The sequence below is a fragment of the Geotrypetes seraphini genome, chromosome 10, assembly GCF_902459505.1.
Source record: "Geotrypetes seraphini chromosome 10, aGeoSer1.1, whole genome shotgun sequence".
Lineage (NCBI taxonomy): Eukaryota > Metazoa > Chordata > Amphibia > Gymnophiona > Dermophiidae > Geotrypetes > Geotrypetes seraphini.
This window is the reverse complement of record NC_047093.1, coordinates 39,767,910-39,790,078: the sequence shown is the minus strand read 5'-3', so window position 1 is coordinate 39,790,078 and position 22,169 is coordinate 39,767,910. Positions and strand designations below refer to the sequence as shown.

The window sequence follows — 22,169 nt, the reverse complement described above, 5'->3', positions numbered from 1 at the left end:
CGCTTTGAATATTTGTCAGATTTCAATTTGTTTCACACATTCCTCTTAATAAAATGTTTTAATGCATGTTGGAATTTCTTTTAAAGTATATCACATTGATTTAGCACACAGCCTGTGGTCCTTTTACAAAGGTGCACCAAAAAAGGGTTTTAGCGTCCATTCCCCTTCCTTGGGAAGGGGAATGGACTTTGAATAAGCTAAGTCTATTATTTATTATATCTATATAAAATAATTGAAATAAGTAAATAGTTGGGAAACAGTACTTGGAATCATGAAGAATCCCACCACCTGTATCTATCGATAAGGGTGGATATCTGAATTCCTAAGATGTATTGCTGTAAAGAAACTGGACTAAGAAAGTATTTATAAAACACTGATATATTATCTAGCGCTATTATACTATTTAAGCTGGAGTGAACTGTTTTGGTGTAAAGAGTGAGATTCTCTTTATATATACTATAAATATTGAAAGATGGCTCAAATGCGCTAATGTTGCCATTAGTCCATGGCCAGTTTTTACAATTCAGTTAACACACTAAATTGAAATTCCCTAGTGGGAAAACTTCACAAAATATTATAAATCAGACAATTCCCACTTATAGTCGAGTGCAAAATCTATTCTGTCTACAGGAGACGGCCTCAGTAATGGAGCCTACGCGTAGTCGTATTCAATGACTGGGATATTCAGCATAGTTGTATTAGCTCCTTTTTCTCCAATCATTGGCCTTACTCCAGTATCTTTTATTTATTCTAAACCATTAAATTCAGCCTATTTTATTTATAAAAGTTTCACTTAACTTATTCTATTTATCCCATTTTTTTGAACCATTTATTAAAATTCAATCTTCTATTATTATAAAGAAAGATAAATGAAAGAATGTGGTCTCATGAAATATGAAAGAGTGTAGAGAGAAAGTAAACGCTGCAAGATAATAGAAGATTGAATTTTAATAAATGGTTCAAAAAAAAATCAAAAAAATGGGATAAATAGAATAAGTTAAGTGAAACTTTTATAAATAAAATAGGCTGAATTTAATGGTTTAGAATAAATAAAAGATACTGGAGTAAGGCCAATGATTGGAGAAAAAGCAGCTAATACAACTACGCTGAATATCCCAGTCATTGAATACGACTACGCGTAGGCTCCATTACTGAGGCCGTCTCCTGTAGACAGAATAGATTTTGCACTCGACTATAAGTGGGAATTGTCTGATTTATAATATTTTGTGCAGTTTTTACAATTACCACGTGATCCTTTACCGCGGTAAGGTCACATGCAGTATCCCCGCACTAAGCATGTGCAGTTAGCATGCGGTAATGTTGATGCTTTAACTGGTTAGTGCAGGAATGCCCATTCTCTGCCCCTCCCCCGACAATGCCCCCTCAAAAAAAAAGTACATTTTGAAGTTAGCGCAGGATGTCTGAGCGTGTCCCATGGTACTCCATATTTAGGTGCGTTAGGCATGCACAATGATGTAGCAAGGGAAGGAGATTCCTGAGGCAGTGGAGCCAAGCATCGCACTGTGTGCCCCAGCACTCTTCCCTGCCGTGAGCACCCCCCCCCCCCCCCGTGAACCCCTTCAAATTTTCACTAGCAGCGAGCTGCCTCTCCTACCTGCTGCTTGTGCCGGCTTCAGCTCTCTCTCTCTAACATCACTTCATAGTCCCACAACCAGGAAGTGATGTCAGAAGGAAAGCCGAGGCTGGTGCAAACAGCAGGTAGGAGAGGCTGCTTGCTACCGGTAAAGATGGGAAAAGGTGGGCAGGCAGAGAGGAGGAGAGGTACCAATGCCCCTGCCAAGACAGCACCCGGGTCAGTCTGCCCTTCCCCTTTGCTCCCCCCTCGCTAATTACTGGGCATGTGTTAGTGCCTAATACAGCTTAGTAAAAGGACCCCTGTGTTTTATAAGGTGCATTAACAAATGCACATCCTTACTGAAGTAGGAGTAGTGGCACTTTGTTGTGCTTCATTGAGCTTTTGGAAGTGGCTGTGCGCTGTGTGTATGTGGGGTGGGGTGGGTCTCAGGTAGGTGAAACAAAACCATCCTCCCTGCATTGCCTGTTCCATACACTTTTGAACTTATCTGTTTTACAGACCTGGTTTTTTAGCATCTCTGGAACAGCTTGGAGGATTTCAGACAAGCTGCCTTTACCCAACAAGATAATCCCTAGGCCTTCCTGTTTCTGATCCCTAAATGTATTTACCAGATATCTGAAAAAAAAACCCAAAAAAACAACCCACCACAATTGCAATACAGACCCTCAACTCTAACCTCTGGGGAGTTCACTGGATTGAGTTGTGGAAAAGGGGTTTCTCTCATTTTTAGTTCATTAATTTCAGTTGTCACAATTTGTCATTGAGATACAGTCAAAACCCACCCACAGGTGATTACCCAGTAAGCATCATTTTCAGCCCATTTCTGTTCGTAAACCAGCTTGTCTCCCATACCCCACAGCTTTTTTCAGATGGTGCCCTAACTGCTCCCTTATTAACCTCTGTGAAATTACAAAGCCTTTGGGAAAGCTTTTTCTCTTCCCTCAAGACTGATCCTTACATTGGTAAAGATCCTCATTGGTTCCCATTTACTTTTTTTAAAGTAAAGAAGAGCTTTATTTGTAAATTAGGTTTTGAGGATCTAGGCCTCTGCTAGCTGAAGATGCCTTTTTCATTTGGAGGCCCACCTCCCATCTTGGCAACGGTACATTTCCTGAATGACTTGGGATTGTAGACAAACAGTCATAATACTTATACAAGAGCTTAGTTTGCAAGGAACCAGGGAGAACATCGTTTTTCTATAAATAGATGATATAACTCTTCTTTATGATTAGTAATCAAGCAAACTACCCACTACCAAAATCTGCTGTTTGAACAAATCAGTAATTGGTGATTAACAGATTAAGGTATGTGACTTAGATATAAAAAATAAAATTGTGTGTGCAGGCTAGTTTGATCAACCTCCAAGGGAGGGTTGTTATTTTTTTTTTCTTTTTTTGCAGATTCTTTATTTAGATATTAGCAGATTACTGTAAACCATTTACAACTGTCCCAGCATTTCCCAGAGCCTGAAGCACTGGTGTCCCACATGCCCATCTTAACAGTGCCTCATTCCTCCACTTATCCCTGCTTCCTTCAGCCCATACAGAACTATTGCGGCCATTTGCTGGATCCGCCGACTGGCGTAGGTGGAGCAGCTGTCTTGTCCCAGAGCCTCTCCATCCCATATGTTTGTAGGAATTAGACGGGCACACACATTGGCAGAGTGCATACACGTGCTGGCGCACACTGCTGGTCATTCAGAGACTGATGCCACCATCATCGGTCATAATACTATCAAAAGTGTGATGCAAATTTTAAATCTAAAACCTGCTCAGAGCCTGTAGTTCTTTTGCAAAAACTATTAGGGCTTCTTTTACAAAGCGCGCACGACTTTTCATCACACGCTAACCTCCACGCTAGCCTAAAAACTACCACCTGCTCAAGCGGAGGCGGTAGCGGCTAGCACGGCCGGCGGTTTAGCGCGCGGTATTACGTGCGTTAAACTGCTACCGCGCCTTTGTAAAAGGAGCCCTTAATTCACACTCCTAGCAACCTTGAAAATTTTTTAAAATATCAGTTTATTGAGCCTCAGCCCTACCACTCCACCACCTCAAATAACTTTCATAGCGGTGAGCTTTATGTGGTATTATCGTCACTGGCTCCTTATTATAGTTGCATTCTACTTAATCAATTTCTTAAAAGTGCACCGTGCTTCGTGCTACATAACTCAGAACTTCTCTTAAAGTGCTTAGTGCTTGATCACTCTATATTCAGTTCATTTCATAGTCATATTCCACTAACTAAATAAATAAATAAATAAACTTAGCTTTGGTAGCAAATTTTCTTTCTAAGATCGATTCATAGATTCATTCATTCATTTAATATAGTAACTCGGTTCAAGAGGGTTGGACCCGACATGTTTCGCATAGAACTTCTTCAAGGGTTCTCCCTATAAAACAAACATTTTAAATCAGTGCTTGTAACTCATCCACCCAAACAAGAACAAACAAACCCCAAGCGCCTAACAACCTTTCAAAAAAACTTCAAAAATTCTTACCGCAACTGCCGGTATCATCCACCCCACTTAGATTATCAGAGTAAAGATGGCCGCGGCATCCTCTGAATGACGTATTTAAGTAGATTTTAAACTAAACAGCCTACCAGCCCCATCATTTGTCAAGCATATTTATTTAAAAATTTTATAGTCTGTTACAGCCACAGTTCTGAGTGGGTTACATAACATTCATAATAACTAATGTCAAACAAATATTCAACATACAATTAAATCATACTAAAATGTACACTTTTCTTGTATTTACTATATACAGAAACTTATTTTTTTTAAAAACCAGGCCTGCTTGCCAAAAAGTGAAGAAAAAATCAATTAATTTATATTCGCTCTCAAATAACTCTATGAGCATCGGGAGCAGCACGGAGCATTCAGCACGGCTCCCTGCGCTAATAACCACTATCGCGGTTTAGTAAAAGGGGGGTTAGTTTTGGGGTTATTTTGCATTTTCTAAAATTGCATCACATCTGAAGACTACTTAATTTCAATTGGTGCAGTATATAGATATACAGTATATAAATAGATAGTTTGATTGATTGTTTTGGTATATTATTATGATTGATATATATTTTTTCATTGTACTTTCTTGATTAAATTATGACATATGCTTTGAATTTGTTCTCTGCTCTGTGCAGGATTTTTCCTGGAAACAGCAGAATATGTACATTAATCTAAAACAAATTCCATATTATAATTTTGGCAGCCTTTTATCTATATATATAAAATCGGAGGTATGTGTGTATGTATGTGTGTATGTGCCGCGATCACGCAAAAACGGCTTGACCGATTTGAACGAAACTTGGTATGCAGATCCCTCACTACCTGGGATGATATGTTCTGGGGGTCTCGCGGCCCACCTGCACACATGGGCGGAGCTACAAACAGAAAATCAGATTTCACCCATTCATGTCAATGGAAAAAAATGTAAAAAGCTGCCATTCTCACATTAATTCAAAAACGGCTTGACCGATTTGAACGAAACTTGGTATGCAGATCCCTCACTACCTGGGGTGATATGTTCTGGGGGTCTCACGGCCCACCTGCACACGTGGGCGGAGCTACAAACAGAAAATCGGATTTCACCCATTCATGTCAATGGAAAAAATGTAAAAAGCTGTGGGACCGATTTGAACGAAAATTGGTATGCAGATCCCTCACTACCGGGGGTGATATGTTCTGGGGGTCTCGCGGCCCACCTGCACACGTGGGTGGAGCTACAAACAGAAAATCAGATTTCACCCATTCAAGTCAATGGAAAAAATGTAAAAAGCTGTGGGACCGCTTTGAACGTAAATTGGTATGCAGATCCCTCACTACCTGGGGTGATATGTTCTGGGGGTCTCGCGGCCCACCTGCACACGTGGGCGGAGCTACAAACAGAAAATCAGATTTCACCCATTCAAGTCAATGGAAAAAATGTAAAAAGCTGTGGGACCGATTTGAACGAAACTTGGTATGCAGATCCCTCACTACCTGGGGTGATATGTTCTGGGGGTCTCGCGGCCCACCTGCACACATGGGCGGAGCTACAAACAAAAAATCAGATTTCACCCATTCAAGTAAATGGAAAAAATGTAAGAAGCTGTGGGACCGATTTGAACGAAACTTGGTATGCAGATCCCTCACTACCTGGGGTGATATGTTCTGGGGGTCTCGCGGCCCACCTGCACACGTGGGAAGGGTGGGTTCACCCAATAATGTATATATTCTTGCTCCTGGAGGTGAAACTAAAAATGTTGTTTATAATCAAGTTTTGTGTTAGTTGTATTGTATTCATTTTGTCAAATATTTCACATTATAATTTGAATATTGTACTTTTTATAAAGCTGTAAAAAAATATTTTCATTCACCACTATAAAGTATCTTTATTTGAATCCATTTACAGTGTTATTGCTATAATTAAATACCCGTGCAACGCCGGGCCATCAGCTAGTTTTTCATAAATCCACTCTTTATATATGAAGGTTGTATGAGAACAGATGATGCTAATTGTGGTTATGGGTCCTGAAGGGAAAAATAAGAAAGAGATGATAATGAGAGGGTCTGAGGTGGGGGTCACTTCATTTTCAAGGTTTAAGATAGTGATGGATTTCCACTAATCAATGAATTGCATCATCTGAATGCCCACGTGAAAAGTACACGCCATTGCTTCCAGTATACTGCTTGGCTAGAAAACAGTCATTTTCATGCGTTCCTTCAGCCTAAAACTAGATGGTTCCTTCTAGAATTAACCCTGTGAAGGGCAATTTCGTGAATTAGGCGCAACATACATGCGGCAGTTGTGTGTGTAAAAAAGCAAGTATTCTATAAAGCACGTGCAAGGTTAGTCCCACGCTAGCGCCCCCTTTGTGACTGCACACAAGGAAATGTAGGAGCTCAGGCCCAGATTCTATAAATAGTGTCTAAATCTTAGGCGTTGTGTGGAAATGGTTGCCAATCAGCTGCTAGGCGCTATTTATAGAATCATGTCTAGCGGCACATAAGCATTCTTAGGTTGAATCCTTAGGCGCACTGCCATTTAGGCCAGAACTTTCTTGACTTAAATGATTGCACCTAAGGTAGGCACCTACTGGCACCCAAGTCAATCCATCTCCAAACTGTGTCCCAAATCTGCCCCTAAGCATGCCTACATGCCAGTAGGTGCCTTGGTGTAGACACCTACCAGCAAATTAATTTTGTAATTGTTTTTAAATTTTTTAAAATTGCTCTTTCAATTATTAGTGCTGATTAAGCCAATTAACCCCCCCCCCCCTTCGGTGGAACAGCACAGAGCATTCAGCACACCGGCCGACGCTAAAAACTCCTTGCATGGTTTTTAAAGGGTGGGGGTAAGTTAGGTGCCTAGATTGGCTAGGTGTACCGATCTAGGTGCCTAAAATTAGATGCCTTTTATAGAATCAGGGCCTCAGTTTACAGCCTAGGGGCCGTAAATCAGTTGCAAGTGGAACTGAAAATTAGCGCCAAAGAGTTCTTATTAATGCCAGTTATTGGTACTCGTCTCCAACTAAGTGCCAATGCAGTGCTAATTACGATATGTTATGCGCATCGCAGACCCTATTTTATAACTGAGTGCTCAATTATTCAGGTGCCGTTTTTAGAATTGGGGGGGGGGGGGAGAATGTCTAAACGCAGCTTCTGTCTTTTTGTCTTTATATTCTGTGCAGTCCAGAAAAGCTTATAGCCAGTCTGGTCAACTTGCCTTCAGTTTGAGAGGACTGATCCTAGGGAATATTACAATGTTACATGCAAAGTATTGGCTCGGTGGACAGCATTTCATCTCACCGAGTTAAATCATCCTGACATAATCTGAAATTGCTTTTGCAGAGACCCGGGACTGAGGCAGTATGGAAAATGAATTAGTAGCACAGGGGGACTTTTGGGAGTGTTACAGATATTCTGCATGTTTAGGGAACGAGCTGTGTAGGATAAATATAATCATGCCTCACACAGTGGAAAGGACTGGGAAATTGAGGCTTTTTACTATTGCAGATTACGCTCACAGCTAGGATTGGCAGTAAACACTTTGGAAGCAATTCTATAAGTGGATGCTCCTTGTTAAGTGTCCCAGTGCCACGTACCGAGAGCCTGTTCCGTTACTGCATCTGAGTCTCCTGGATTCCATTAGCATAACAGGGTCAACAGCACGCTGGAAATCTAGGCACCCACCATTACACCAGTCATAGACCTGGGGTAGCAGTGGCTACCTAAATATGGCAAGGGCCTGCGTATCTGTTTGTAAAGGCAAAACCAATATTTTATTCTTATTAAGTGCAAACCACAGTTATATTCTATCTGAGACCATCAATAGTCAATCATATGACTCTCAAATCAACCATTGTGATTACCATCATCTGGTCCATTTTATAAGAGACAAAGAGGGCCAGATATTCAAATCATTTATGCCCCTAATTTTGAGAGTTATGCTCATAAATTGGGCGTATTGAAAATATATTAGGGTTGAGTGCTTAGATATTTTACTCAAAATTTCACTAAACTCTTATATTTAAGAGCATAAAAAGTGGATGGCATTAGTGGGAGGTGTGCCCATGTCTTGCCTATGCTCCAACCATATGAACACCCACTCTTGAATATGTGCACCGTGCCACTTATGTGCACCCTTCAGAATAGCACTTTACCAGCAAAAGCGCTGATATGCTGTACATTTACATTCCAAGTGGTATGTAAATGTTGATGCACAGCTATAGAATGATCCAGGGACGGCGGGACATCTTTTTGCTCAGAAGGGCCAAACATACCAAGCTCTATCCCTGCCCTCCATTTCCCTGGTCGCTGATGCTATGAGGGGCAAAAAAATAATAGGGTCACGGTCTCTGTGATCCACCTTATTCTTCTGCCTATGGACTTATCCTCCACATGTTTGATAGCACCCTCAAGTCTGAAATCTGCATTTTATGGAGGCCAGGCAAGGAAGACCTGGAGACCAGTAGTAGTAATAGTAAAATAGATAAAATGGAAGTGCAGCGAAGATAGAGAAATCTTGCAGTGCACAGAAAATGCCCAGATTACTCACTATTCTCGATCTCTGTTGAATTCTCTAGGCTAAAGTCAGCTGTTAGCATATAGTGCTAAACTCTAATCAGATGAAGCAAGAAAGAATGTGGGCGGGAGAGTGTGGCACAGTAGTTAAAGCTATAGCCTCAGCACCCTGAGGTTGTGGGTTCAAACCTATACTGCTCCTTGTGACCCGGGGCAGGCCACCTGATCCTCCCGTTGCCCCAGGTACATTAGATAGATTGTGAACCCACCAGAACAGACAGGGAAAAATGCTTGAGTACCTGAATAAATTAATGTAAACTGTTCTGAGCTCCCCTGGGAGAATGGTATAGAAAATTGAATAAGTAAATAGTTTGAAAAGCTTCAGCCTCTGATAACCAGAGCTGGTATTGTGACATCATAATGCCTCATTCCACCAGTGCCTAAGAGCCAACCTCATCAGTGATGTCACAATGGCTTGATTGCCCTCCTATTCTTGGCTCACTTTTACTACATTTTGATTTCTAGAGTGGTGCAGTGGTTAAAGCTACAGCCTCGGCACCCTGAGGTTGTGGGTTCACTCCAGTGCTGCTCCTTGTGATCCTGGTCAAGTTTACCCATTGCCCCAAGGTACATTAGATAGATTGTGAACCCAGCAGGACAGACAGGGAATAAAGCTTGAGTACCTGAATAAATTCATGGTCCTTCCCCTCATACCTCCCTCCCATCATTTATCTGCATCATTTTAAGAGATTATTGAAGTGGTCCTTATTTTGTAAGATGAAGTATGGGAATTTGAGCCCTCTGTGGTATATTTGAGCGCTGGCCGCTGATACGTCTTTTTATGTGTGTTTAGTCTGCTGTGCATGTATTAGTGTTTTTAATATTGCGTATGTATTTGTTGTGACAATAAAAATGAATAAACTAAACTATTAGGAGGGGGTGGGGAGAGGGCTGCTACTCAGTGCAAAGCTTAACAGGGAACAGAAAAAAAGATTAAAGCGTGAATGGGTCCAACTGCATGTTAAAAGCAAAGCAAGGAAACACACTGCTTTCCTTGAACCTTCTAGATAGGGGGAATGGAGCAGTAAAGGAGTAGAGATTGGGAGAAAGGGGAAGGATGGGGAATACAAATATGCCTGCCTGCACTAAGCATTATAATGTTTCTTATGCTTTAGTTAGAACAACTACTGGCATTTTTGAAATAGCTTTGGTAGCCCAGGGCTTGAAGAACAAGGAGCACAGGAGACTCTTGACCATCTCAAGGTCATTTTTTAATTTATTCGTACCAGTGAGCAATGCACAATGAGATACAAATATGCATTGGGTGGGGGGTCCGAAAACAGGTATGGGACCTTAAGGAGTGAACGAGAAGATAATGGTGTTAAAATAGAAATTACTAGAGGCATCTGTGCATGGAAAATTAAGTTTTGAAATCTGATTCCTTCAGGTGGAGAAGCGTTTGGAACTGGTGAAGCAAGTTACCCATAGCACTCACAAGAAGCTGACAGCATGCCTGCAGGGGCATCAAGGCGTGGACTCGGACAAGCGATCCGTAAGTTCCCAATTCCATGTTTTCTTCTGCAGGCTGTGAGAACAGAAGAGAAGCTTTGAACTTGCTTAGGCCAGAAAACGTGGCCATGTCCTGTAGATGATCCGTTGGGAGAGTACCAAGTCCTGTGTTACTTTTCCACATACTGTGCTTGATGACTTAACCATAACAATTTAGGGCTAGATTCACTAAGCCCACCGATCAAGTTCCGACCACTTAGCGACCTCTTTGTGACCCGATCTCCCTCCGCCCCGATTCACTAACCTCTGTCCTGATCACCTCCGATCCGCGCATGCAAATGGGGGGGGGGGGAAACGGCATTCAAATGTAGGCAGGCAGCGATTCACTAAAAAAAATGAGGGACACCGACTGGGTTGATCGATCTCAAAAATAAGCGACTGCTGAGGACCAGTTGCTCAGGTCTCTTCCGTCTGCCTTCTGCCGCCTTGCTCTCTGCCCTGCTTCTCTGCTCTCTGCCCCAATCTCCTGCTTTCTGCCCCGATCTCCTGTTCTCAGCCCTGATCTGCCCTCAGCCCCGATCTGCTCTCTGCCACGATCTCCTGCTTTCAGTCCTGATCTCCTGCTCTCAGCCCCGATCTGCTTTCTGCCCCAGTCTCCTGCTTTCTGACCCGACTCTCCTGCCCTTCCCCGCAGTGCAGTCCCATGGTTTTAACCCACGGGTTTAAAGCGGGTTAAAATGACGGGCTTGCGAAGAAAAAAAAAAGAAAAAAAAGTAGTTTCCTGTTCTGCTGGGCACGGAGGGCCAGCGCATGCATAGACCATCCACAGATGGTCTGTGCATGCATCGGGATCACTGTAGAGTGATCCGAGCAGGCGGTTGGGGGCGTGATTCCGATCATCCTCATTTGCATGAGGGCGATTCATGAATCAGCCCTCCCCAGCCACGGATCCGATCCGATCCGTGGCCTTAGTGAATCTGGGCCTTAGCCTTTTCCCTATTAAACTGAAAACCATGATTCCTACTTTAAAATAATGCAGTATCCAACATAGGCCATGTTTCACCAGGATAACTGCATCAAGGATAATAAGAACACCCGAACAAGCTGGTACATATTACAAAATCCTAAAAAGTATAGGCAGATTGCATTTTCTGTAGGAGCACTTTGGCCCTGATTCTGTAAATGACGCTTAACTGCCTGTAAATGACGCTTAACTGCTAGGTGCTGTTGAGCTGAATTGTCAATTACGTTCTAGGCGCTGTTGATAGAATCGTGCCCAGCAGTGCCTAAGCACTCTTAGGCGCTGGTAGGCGTTGAAAACTTGGGTGCCCAGGGTTTTCTTGGCCTAAATGAGTGTGCCTAACTAAGTTAGGTAGCTACCAGCGTCTAAGTCAAATCACACCCAAAATCCACCTCTAGCCATGGCTACTTGCTGGTAGGCGCCTTGCAGTAGATGCTTACCTCAAAGTGATAGGTGCCTACTGAGTTAGGCGTCTACCAGCTAATTATTTTTTAATTGGTTTTAAAGGTGCTTTCAATTAATGATGAAAATTAAAAAAAAAAAAAATTTTAAGTTAGGCACCTAGATTGGCTAGGTATACCGATCTAGGTGCCTAACATAGGGTTACCAGATGTCCGGTTTACTCGGACATGTTCTATTTTTAGAGGATTGTCCGGACTTCTTTTCAAAATCCAGCACTTAGTCCGTGTTTTGAAGAGCTGTTGAGACGCGGCTCGAAGAGACGAGATTTGCGTGGGGTTGGGGAGCGGAACGAGGCGGGTCCACGTGTCCCCTTTTTTTTCCAGATTCAAACTCTGGTAACCCTAGCCTAACATCGGGTGCCGTTTTTAGAATCTGGGCCTGTGAGACAGAGAACAAAGTTGCTAACGTAGTAGCAAAAAAAAAAAAAATCAGGTATGTATTATTGTGACCAGTGCTGTGGAGTCGGAGTCGAGGAGTCGGAGGAAATTTTGGGTATCTGGAGTCGGAGTCGGAGTTGCCAAACAATGCACCGACTCCAACTCTGACTAAATTTAGTTTGGAATTTTAAAAAAGCAAGTTTAAATGTCCCAAATCACAAAAAGTTATAATTAATGACTTCTCTACTGTAAGAATAAAGACCAACGCAAGCAGTGCCTCACGTAACCGCAAAACGAACACGTGCTTCATTATATGGCACACAACGCACAATTCGGAGCACCAATACTTATAAATGTATTCTCCCTTGTTGTTGTTTACAACTTATTTCCAACGTTCAACAAGGTTTTCAATACCTCGTTGGTAGAAATCACCTGGTGTAGACTCGAAAAATTCATCCCACCATACGCACAACATCTTTTTACGCGGATGAAGATCTTGGTTCACGCGCGGGGTCGTTTGTTTACCGGAGTCGGGGAGTCGGAGTCGGAACATTTATCTACCGACTCCACAGCCCTGATTGTGACTCCAGTAAATCTATTCTGTTTGGACTTTTGCTGTTAAATGATAAACATGAGAGAAGGAAAACAGGTAACTTCTGTTGGTGGGGAGTGTGTGGCGCAGTGGTTAAAGCTACCGCCTCAGCACCCTGAGGTTGTGGAGTCAAACCCATCCTGCTCCTTGTTTAGTGCAGTGAATATAGAAATCACATTACAACAGCGGAATTTAAGGCTCAATCAACACCCCTCCCCCATGAATGATTTTATTCTTTTTTTTTTTTTTTTTCAGAAAAAGTTACCTCTGACCACGCTAGCACAGTGTTTAATGGATGGATCTGCGATCCTAGGAGATGAGTCGCTGCTGGGGTAAGCTGTTCTACTATGCGCTGAGATCCTAACACAGAGGCAACAAGCTTGACTCTGATTCTGCCTCTGCTTGTAGCGGAAGCTCTGTGAGTACAGGATTAGAAGTAAAAGGATTTTCTGCTTTCAAGCCCATTCCTTTCATCCTACAAGCTGTAAGTTGGTAAAAAAAACCCTGGCATACTGTTGCAAGATCAGTTCCACATCTGGGCAGTAGTTTTGCTCTGTTTCTCCTTCGCAAAAAAGTTCTTATTGTACATTCAGTGGTAAGGTTTGGGCTTACTAGGGGTTAGGCCAGGGGGGTCAAAGTCCCTCCTCGAGGGCCGGAATCCAGTCAGGTTTTCTGGATTTCCCCAATGAATATGCATTGAAAGCAGTGCATGCAAATAGATCTCATGCAGATTCATTGGGGAAATCCTGAAAACCCGACTGGATTCTGGCCCTCGAGGACCGACTTTGACACCTGTGGGTTAGGCAGATGCCAGCATGCATCCCCCTAAGGGCCTTCTTGCCAAGAACTCCTCTTATGTTCTTCTTTAGTCCAGAAGTCTTGTGAAAGGGTTTCCAAGTGACTTAGGGTGAGATTACTCTGGTGGAACCTCTCCTGACCAGGATACATTCAAAGACCTCTTCCTTTACTGGGCTAAGGCTTGAGTCTGTATAAGTTTCTTTTCTGTTCTCCAGTCACATCTTTTTCCCTTGTTTTACATCTTATGGAAATTAGGATTCTCTTTGCTTTGCCTTATGGGTCCCACTCAAACCCATCTGGTCTTAGCATATTGTCTTTCCTTGAGGGCTGCAGATCTATTGTATTTTTGTGACAGAATATATACCCCGTCATACCTGGCTTAAGCACAGAAGATCCTTAGCTGCACAGAAATGAAGCCAGAGATCACCCAAATTTTATGGCATTTTAGTGGGAATGAAATTGGGCAGATTAGTCTTGCCAGCTGCTCTAGACTGAATGACTGGCTCTGGGAATCCGGTGTTCTCCAACAGATGAATTTGGGCTCTATAAAGCTGCCCTAAAAATATATGGAGTTCTAGAAACAGAGAAATGTAGATAAATATCATACAGCCTATCACGTCTGACCATCCATAGCAACTAAGCCAGTGTCTCAAACTTTTTTAGCTCCTGCACATTAAACGGAGCAAATGTTTTACATGGCACATTATAATTGAAATTATAAAATTGAAAAAATCAAAAAACATTTTTAATTTGAGTGTTATTTATTTAAAGCTATTTAAGCTATATATGGATAATCATAACAGTGAAGCTAAACTAGATAAAATAGAATTGCTAATCAATTTGATAGATGTATTTGTTTTTGAGTGCAAATTAACTCATAACGCAGCTTGATAGTGGACAAGCAAACACACATTTCTTCATCCACCATCTGCAATTGCTCTCTTTTTTTTCAGTTTAATTTCTGTCAGAGCTGAAAATCCACGTTCACAAAGATAGGAAGATCCAAACGGTATCAAAGCCTTGATTGTTTTATTGCTCAAGTCAGGATAACTACTGCATAAAAAAAATAAAACAAAAATTACTATTAATTATTTCTAGAGTGCTATCAGACGTATGCAGTGCTGTACAGAGTCATGAATGAGACAGTCCCTGCTCAAAAGACCTTACAATCTAAACAGAAAAGACAGACAAACAGGACGCCAGGATGGGGGTACAGTTGGGATGGTTAATCTGCTGGCCAAGATGCTAAGCACTGGGAGTAAGGTTATGGATTGAAGGTTATATCAAACATCTATTTTCAGACAAACTCAGGAGTCCACATTTTCTTCTGAAAATTCACCTAAATTTACTTCTGCTACTCGTTTTGATAGCTCCTTACACTAAAAAAATCAGTGCTAATTTCCTAATCTTTTTTCTCTTTTTGATCTCTACATCCATAACCATTCACTTTTTAGGCATCTAAATTTAGGAACTCAGTCCTAGTAAGTTTTCAAAGGGCCAATTTAAGACCTTAACTCCTAAAGCTAGGCATCTAAAATCTTTGAAAATTGGCCTATAAATCAGTAAACAGGTAAAGGCAACTAGCACGATATTAGGTAGCCTTTGGGTTTGGAAAACCCAATGTCAAACAGCTTTCCTCAGGCCTCAGTATCCTAGGTAGAATTGAAGGCTTCCCGCCTTGAAATCAGGGCTGTTTTTTTCTTTCTGTTCCACATATGCTGCATAACATGAACTTGGGAAGTATTGTTTGGCCACCCCATGTGCTAGGGCAGACATGGGCAACTCCGGTCGTCGAGGGCCAGAATCCAATCGGGTTTTCAGGATTTCCCCAATGAATATGCCTGAGATCTATTTGCATGCACTGCTTTCAATGCATATTCATTGGGGAAATCCTGAAAACCCGATTGGATTCCGGCCCTCGAGGACCGGAGTTGCCCATGTCTGTGCTAGGGCAAGTGCTGATACTTCTGGACAGTCGCAAACATTCACATGAGCTTTTTCTTTTATCTCATTGTAGGAAGATGCTGAAGCTGTGTGGGGAGGCAGAAGATAAACTGGCTCAGGAACTAATTTTCTTTGAACTGGAAGTAGAAAGAGATGTCATAGAACCTTTATTTGTACTCGCTGAGGTAAGAGATCTTGGTCTTTGGGTTTAGAAAGGAGTGCCCTTTGGGCTAGCTCTTCTCTCTTTTTTCTATCTTTCAGATTGTGTGGCAAATTTCTAGATTATCATGAATCAAACAGATAAATGTCTTGGTTGATTCTGAAGAATTTTTTTTCCAATTATTCTATAAGTGTAGATACTTGGTTATTGCAATTTGAATCTGCATATTACATGCAGTATAATGACAGAATAAGAATTTTGGTTGAAAAGGGTTGAGTCCAGGCTCTTGGGTAGAGGAAGCTCAGGTTCGAAAATGTGTATCCACCACTAGAAACAGGGCAGGATTAATTCGTCGAGGGCCCCTAGGCACACAAGTACACTCCGCCCCACCCCACCCCACCATGCGCCCAGACGGAAACAGGAAGCTGTGTCAGAGGGAAGCTTTGGGTAAGCAGCACCGCTTGCACAATTACAGTTCCCATTGCATTTCTTACCCGCGTTGTTTGCTTGTCTTATTTTCTGTCGATAGGGGGGGGGGGGGCCCGAGTTGCCGATCGAGGCTGGAGGGGCCCATCGCCGTTTGGAAAAAACAATGTTGATGCCCTCCTTCATCGGGCCCCCCTGGCCATTTTGGGCCCTAGGCACGTGTGCCTACTTGGCCTATTGGTTAATCCTGCCCTGACCACAAATCAGATTTGTCAAACCAAACATTATTCCCCATACCTCAGTTTTCAAAATTTGGGAACAGCGGGTTTCCCTGACCTGTCAGAATCCTGCTATTGATTTCATAACAGACGTTACTTTTTCAGGGTCCACACATTTGCAACCTTTCCCCAATATTTTCCTTTTTAATGATTTTCATGCCACGAGATTTGTATGGATTCTTTTCCTGAGTGTCATTCTTTCATGTTTTGCATGCAATGAGATTAAAGGGGAGGGGGAGGGCATCCACTACCATAGTTTTCAACTTCTCTGCTCTTTTTCTTTTCTCTGGCCCACCAGGTGGAAATCCCAAATATTCAGAAGCAAAGGAAACATTTAGCAAAATTAGTCCTGGACATGGATTCTTCAAGGGCAAGGTATATAGCTCCACTCTGGAGATGTTTCCCTGCGATGCTGTTTTGCAGGGTTGGTTCAGGGCCTGCACTGTGTGCGCTCCTCAGAGTTTTTAAAAAGAGGTAGGAAATGGGTTTACCAAATCTGCCAGCCGGATAGAAGCTGAGCACCCCGTCCTCTTTTCCTGGAACTTAAAGACCTTTATAGAGGTGGCTATTAAATTGTTTAGCTTAAATTCTCTCTGGCTGATATTTCACCGGAGGCAGTTAGCGGAGGCACCGGCTTTATTCTCACATATTCAATGCCAGGCCAAGTTCGGGCACTGGCATTGAATATCCTTGCATTGGTGGGCAGATAACACTGATTCCGGCAACCTCACGGATTGGATCGCGATCGGATCCGTAAGGTTAGTGAATCTAGCCCTATGACAGCTGCAGATACTATAGCAAGTCCTAGTAGAGCTGCAAGCAAGAATCTGGAGTAGCCTGGTGGGCAAGCCATAAAACGGCTTGTTTTGGATATTTTTAATTTGGACTTTTTTTTTTTTTTTTTTTCAATAATGGCATAAAAAATTAGACATCTAGCTGGACTATTTTCATAAAAATAAGATAGATGTTAACCAGGCCATTTTTGAAAAAATAAGATAGACATCTATCTTACAGGTTCTAAAATGGACATTTTCTTCATCCGATTTTTGGATGTTTTTCTCAAAATGTCCAAAGTCGGACTTAAACGTCCTATCAAAAATGCCCCTCCATGTGTATTAATTGTGGGCCCAACTCACATTGCACCCATGTGTATAACTACCTTCGAAGTGAACTTTATGCCATTGCATTTAAGCATCATTTTATAGAATAGCATTTATGCATATAGACCAGTATTCTAGTCATTTTGTGTACATTTATGGCACCTAAATGTTGGTGCATTCTTTATAGAATTATCCTTTTGAGATCATAGGCAAGTCACTTAACCCTCTGATGCTCCAGGTGCAGACTTAGATTGTGCAGGGAAATAATTCATGTTCCTGAAATGAGGCACTCTTTGAGCTTGGATTTGGGGCAAGTTCTGGGATATTTAAGGGCACACATTGCTTTTTTAATACAAACCGTCCTTTACGGATTACATCCATTTTCACCTTTCTACCGGTAAAAGGATGTACTCATAAGAGATTTTTACATAGGCTGATTTCTTTTCAGGCTGCTAGCTAGGACGTCAAATTTCAAAAACTGTTAACGCTGTCCTCTTCATATTTGCAATTTAGGGCCTCTTCTGTCAAACTGCGCTAGCAGTTTTTAGCGCAGAGAGCCGCGCTGAATGGCCCGCGCTGCTCTCGACGCTCATAGGAACTCTATGAGCGTCGGGAGCAGCGCAGGCCATTCAGCGCGGCTCACCGCGCTACAAACTGCTAGTGCAGTTTGATAGAAGAGGCCCTTAGAAAATTACTGAAATCATTTATTTTTATTAAATTTATGGGTAATTGAAAATCAGCATGTAAACTCCAAGATATATTCACCCGAAGTGGTTCAAGACACAATATACAAAAATGATAACAAATACCACTTCCAGAGAGTATGTATCCAAAATATATTCTCCAATAGTTCTAGCTACTCAGGAAAAGGCCTCAGAATAGGAGCCTACGCACAGTCCTATCACAGACTGAAACTTCAGCGTAGCTGCTCCTTGCTCCAATCATTGGCCAAAAAACCTGAGAGTTTATTCAATACATTTTAGGTAATTTTTGAATAAATATATATAATTTTTTAAACTTTTTTTATACTTTTTCTAAATTATGGGTACATCTCTCTAATAGTTTGAGAAAGAATTTGACAACTGGATACTTATCTCAACGTTGTCATAGTGCCTCAGAGAGTGTAAGAAAAACTGCATTCTATGTTATGGAACAGACTTCAGCCCAGAGCCAGCCCTGGAGAGGAATTAATGGAGCTTGGAGAAGCTGAGTGGCCTGATGAGATGCCTGCATGTCTCTGCCTCTGGCCCTGAAGCAGTGGACCGAGTGTTATGTCCACGAAACGCTGGCCACGTCGGCAACTTATTGGCAGCTAACAGGCAATACATGAACTAACTATGACAGTTGTCAAATTCTTTCTCAAACTATTAGAGAGATGTACCCATAATTTAAAAAAAGTATTAAAAAAGTTTAAAAAATTATATATATTTATTCAAAAATTACCTAAAATATATTGAATAAACTCTCAGGTTTTTTGGCCAATGATTGGAGCAAGGAGCAGCTACGCGTAGGCTCCTATTCTGAGGCCTTTTCCTGAGTAGCTAGAACTATTGGAGAATATATTTTGGATACATACTCTCTGGAAGTGGTATTTGTTATCATTTTTGTATAATTGAAAATCAGGTAATTTTCTATCGCTAGAATTTTGTCCTTCACAAATTCTGTAAATAACATAACATAACATAAAACTCCCTTGTATACCGCACATGCCATTAAGTTCTATGCGGTTCACAAAGACTAGTAATACAAATGAATAAACATCCAATATCTAACTTCCAAAAGATTTCCTAAAAAGATACGCCTTTAAGGCACGTTGAAATTGTTGATACGAATTTGAGACTATGAATATGTGAGTTAAACCCCTAGTCCATAAAGCTGCCTGAAAAGATAGCAGTCGTTCCTGAAATTTCTTATATTTACATCCCTTTACAGAAGGGAATGAAAATAATGAATGCGATTTTCTAGAATGTTTAGAATTTGTAATGATAAAAGATTCCATAAAATACTCAGGAATCACTGTTATTGTACAGCCTCTTTACTTTCTTGTACACCGCAATGAACTGAAAGGTATTTGCCATTTGGAAATGGAAATGGCAGCTAATAATTCCGCTGGTAAGCATCGTTCTTGTATCTGCGCAGGTGGGTGTGCTTTTGTGATGTGGAGGAAGCAGAATGTTGCCACCCAAAAGGACACACCTTGTTTGCTTCATTTGTCCTTCAATTTCCCCTTTTTTGATGATACTTATTGCAGGGAGGTGGGGGGTGGGGAGGAAAATGGTGGGAAGGGATTCAAGCTGTCAGGCTATTGCTCTCTGAGGCTTGTCCTTTGTCTCAGATGTTGTATTTTTATTTTTTTTTTTATTCAATTTTCTATACCGTTCTCCCAGGGGAGCTCAGAACGGTTTACATGAATTTATTCAGGTACTCAAGCATTTTTTCCCTCTCTGTCCCGGTGGGCTCACAATCTTTCTAATGTACCTGAGGCAACGGGGGGGATTAAGTGACTTGCCCAGGGTCACAAGGAGCAGCGTGGGTTTGAACCCACAACCTCAGGGTGCCGAGGCTGTAGCTTTAACCACTATGCTACACTCTCCCCCCTTTTTTTTTTTTTTTTTTTCAATAATGGCATAAAAAATTAGACATCTAGCTGGACTATTTTCATAGTGGAGTGAGTTGTAGCACTCCCCATAAAGGAAACAAAACAGCTGACAAGCTAACTCCTTCCATGCACCGAGACTGTCCACAATATGTGAATGTGGAAAGAGTTGCTAACTGCATTTGTAAACGGATTGATATATAAGAAAGATGCAAAACCAGATGGAGCCCCACCATCCCGTCCAAGATTTGCTGGTATGAGATTTGCCTCAAGTCTTTGGCTGGCCATAGAATCCGTCGCTAAACTCCAGAGACCTGTGAAATGATTTTCTTTTCCTCTGTCCTAAGCCGAGCAATTCTTGGCAAGAGCCACCCAGCTTAAAGTGAGTCATGGGTGTTCGGGAGTTGGTGGTCTCTGTACTGCACAGACACATTTTTTTCTGGTTACCTAACATGTATTGGGCTAGAAGAGAATTAAACCTTTGGAAACTCAACTTTCTGCATTATTTTGGCAGCCATCAGCGTAATGGCTGCCTTTTTGCGCAACTGGCCATCACTGCTTAGAAGAGGTCTAGGATTATGGGAAAGCTTGCGTTGTGGTTTCCCACCCGATCCCAGGCTCCAGTCAATGCTTGCCAACCTGCAGACTCAGGGCAGTTTTCAAAACTGTCACCTATGCATGCAGTTTCTGAGCATTGCTCTATAGGAATATTCCCATCCTGCACTGTTTCTCTCTGACAGTTTGCAAATGCAAAGTCAAGCATTAAACATACTGACATGTTTTGCATCTGCTGTTTGTGCTGGTGACAGAAGAGGGGTGCAAAATACATGATTTTCAAATGCACGTATGCAATGTATGCCCTTTTCCGTTGCTTATACAGTCATCCCTAGAGAATCAGCTGAAAGTGCCACGCTGCTCCTTGTGACCCTGGGCAAGTCACTTAATCCTCCATAGCCCCAGGTACGTTAGATAGATTGTGAGCCCACCGGGACAGAGAGGGGAAAATGCTTGAGTACCTGATTGTAAAAACCGCTTAGATAACCTTGATAGGCGGTATATAAAATCCTAATAAACATAAAAAAAACATAAAAACCTACTTAACCTTTCTGTTATCTGTAAGAAGGGCACTTTTTGACCTGGCTGAATACCTTTGTGAATGGTCCTGTTAGTAGCTTTAGACATGAAGCATGAATGAAGTATCAAAGCAAAGAAACAGTGTGTGATGCTTGAGGGATACAGAAATCCAAAGGAGCTGTATGCCGTAAGGGATGAGATGGAGATATACTTAAGCTAGGAGAGACCTTGGGATTAGAGAATGACACAGGGACAAATTTTTCCCTGTCCCCGCAGGAACTCAATTTCCCCGTCCTTCCCTGTGAGTTTTGTCACTGTCCCCTGCCCCATTGCTGTAAGCTCTGCCTTAACTGCTCAAGCCTCAAACACTTATGAATTTAAAGTGTTTGAGGCTTGTGCAGATGAGGACAGAGCTTAGGCATTGGTGGAATGAGGCATTATGACATCACAGTCTGAGCTCTAGAATGTTGCTACTTATGATTTTAAAGTGTTTGATGTTTGTGCAGATGACAGAGCTTGCAGGAATGGGGCAGGGTCAGGAAAAGAACTCGCGGGGACGGAAAAATGAGTTCCCGCGGGGACAGGGAAAAATTTGTCACCGTGTCATTCTCTACCTGGAATGTACAGTATTCAGTAAGAGGGGCATAATAAAAAAAAACTTCTAAGTCCCCTTTTGGCCTAAGGCCTTAAACGTTGAAAGTAGAAGCAGAGAAAATGTCCATTATAAAAAAAAACGTCCAAAAGGAGTTTTTTTTTGATAATGGCCTGCCTCTACGTTCAGCTGTTTAAACACCCAGACCACTACTACATCTAAACTTATACCATATAATCAACCTAAAAAAAGCCTAAGCCCCAAACTCCAAAACAAGGGCTTTTAGGCGAAGGAGGAGCCAGTCCTTCGCCTAAAAGCTGGATTCTGTAATCCGGCCCATATGCCTAAGGCCCCGCCCACAGGAGGGGCCTAAGGCTCCTGGGCCTATTCTGGTTGGCCCAAGCGCTTCAGGCCCCACCTGTGGGTGGGGTTTGAGCCGCCTGGGCCATTCCGGCCTCATTCCTGGGATGGCTGCCCTGCTGGACGGGCGGTCTTGGCACCCGTCCGTCCAGCCAACAATTTCAAGGTACGGGGGGGTGGGATTGGGGGTGGGGGGTCACGGGTCGGTGGGGGGGGCCGATTGGGGGTTCCGGGGGGCAGTCATGGGGAGATTGCATCGAGGGCAGGAGGGCCTGGG

At 42.3% G+C, this 22,169-nt stretch overlaps 1 protein-coding gene across 6 annotated transcripts in view; it reads left to right on the top strand.

The window, feature by feature from the left end:
* ARHGAP44 (Rho GTPase activating protein 44) overlaps positions 1–22,169 on the top strand; it is a 232,785-nt gene that overhangs the window by 104,840 nt on the left and 105,776 nt on the right. For all 6 annotated transcript variants that reach the window (XM_033961795.1, XM_033961793.1, XM_033961798.1 and 3 more), the window contains exons 3-6: positions 10,051–10,155; positions 12,820–12,896; positions 15,380–15,491; positions 16,469–16,545. In XM_033961795.1, coding sequence (XP_033817686.1) covers positions 10,051–10,155; positions 12,820–12,896; positions 15,380–15,491; positions 16,469–16,545 — 371 coding nt within the window. The remainder of the gene's footprint in view (positions 1–10,050; positions 10,156–12,819; positions 12,897–15,379; positions 15,492–16,468; positions 16,546–22,169) is intronic.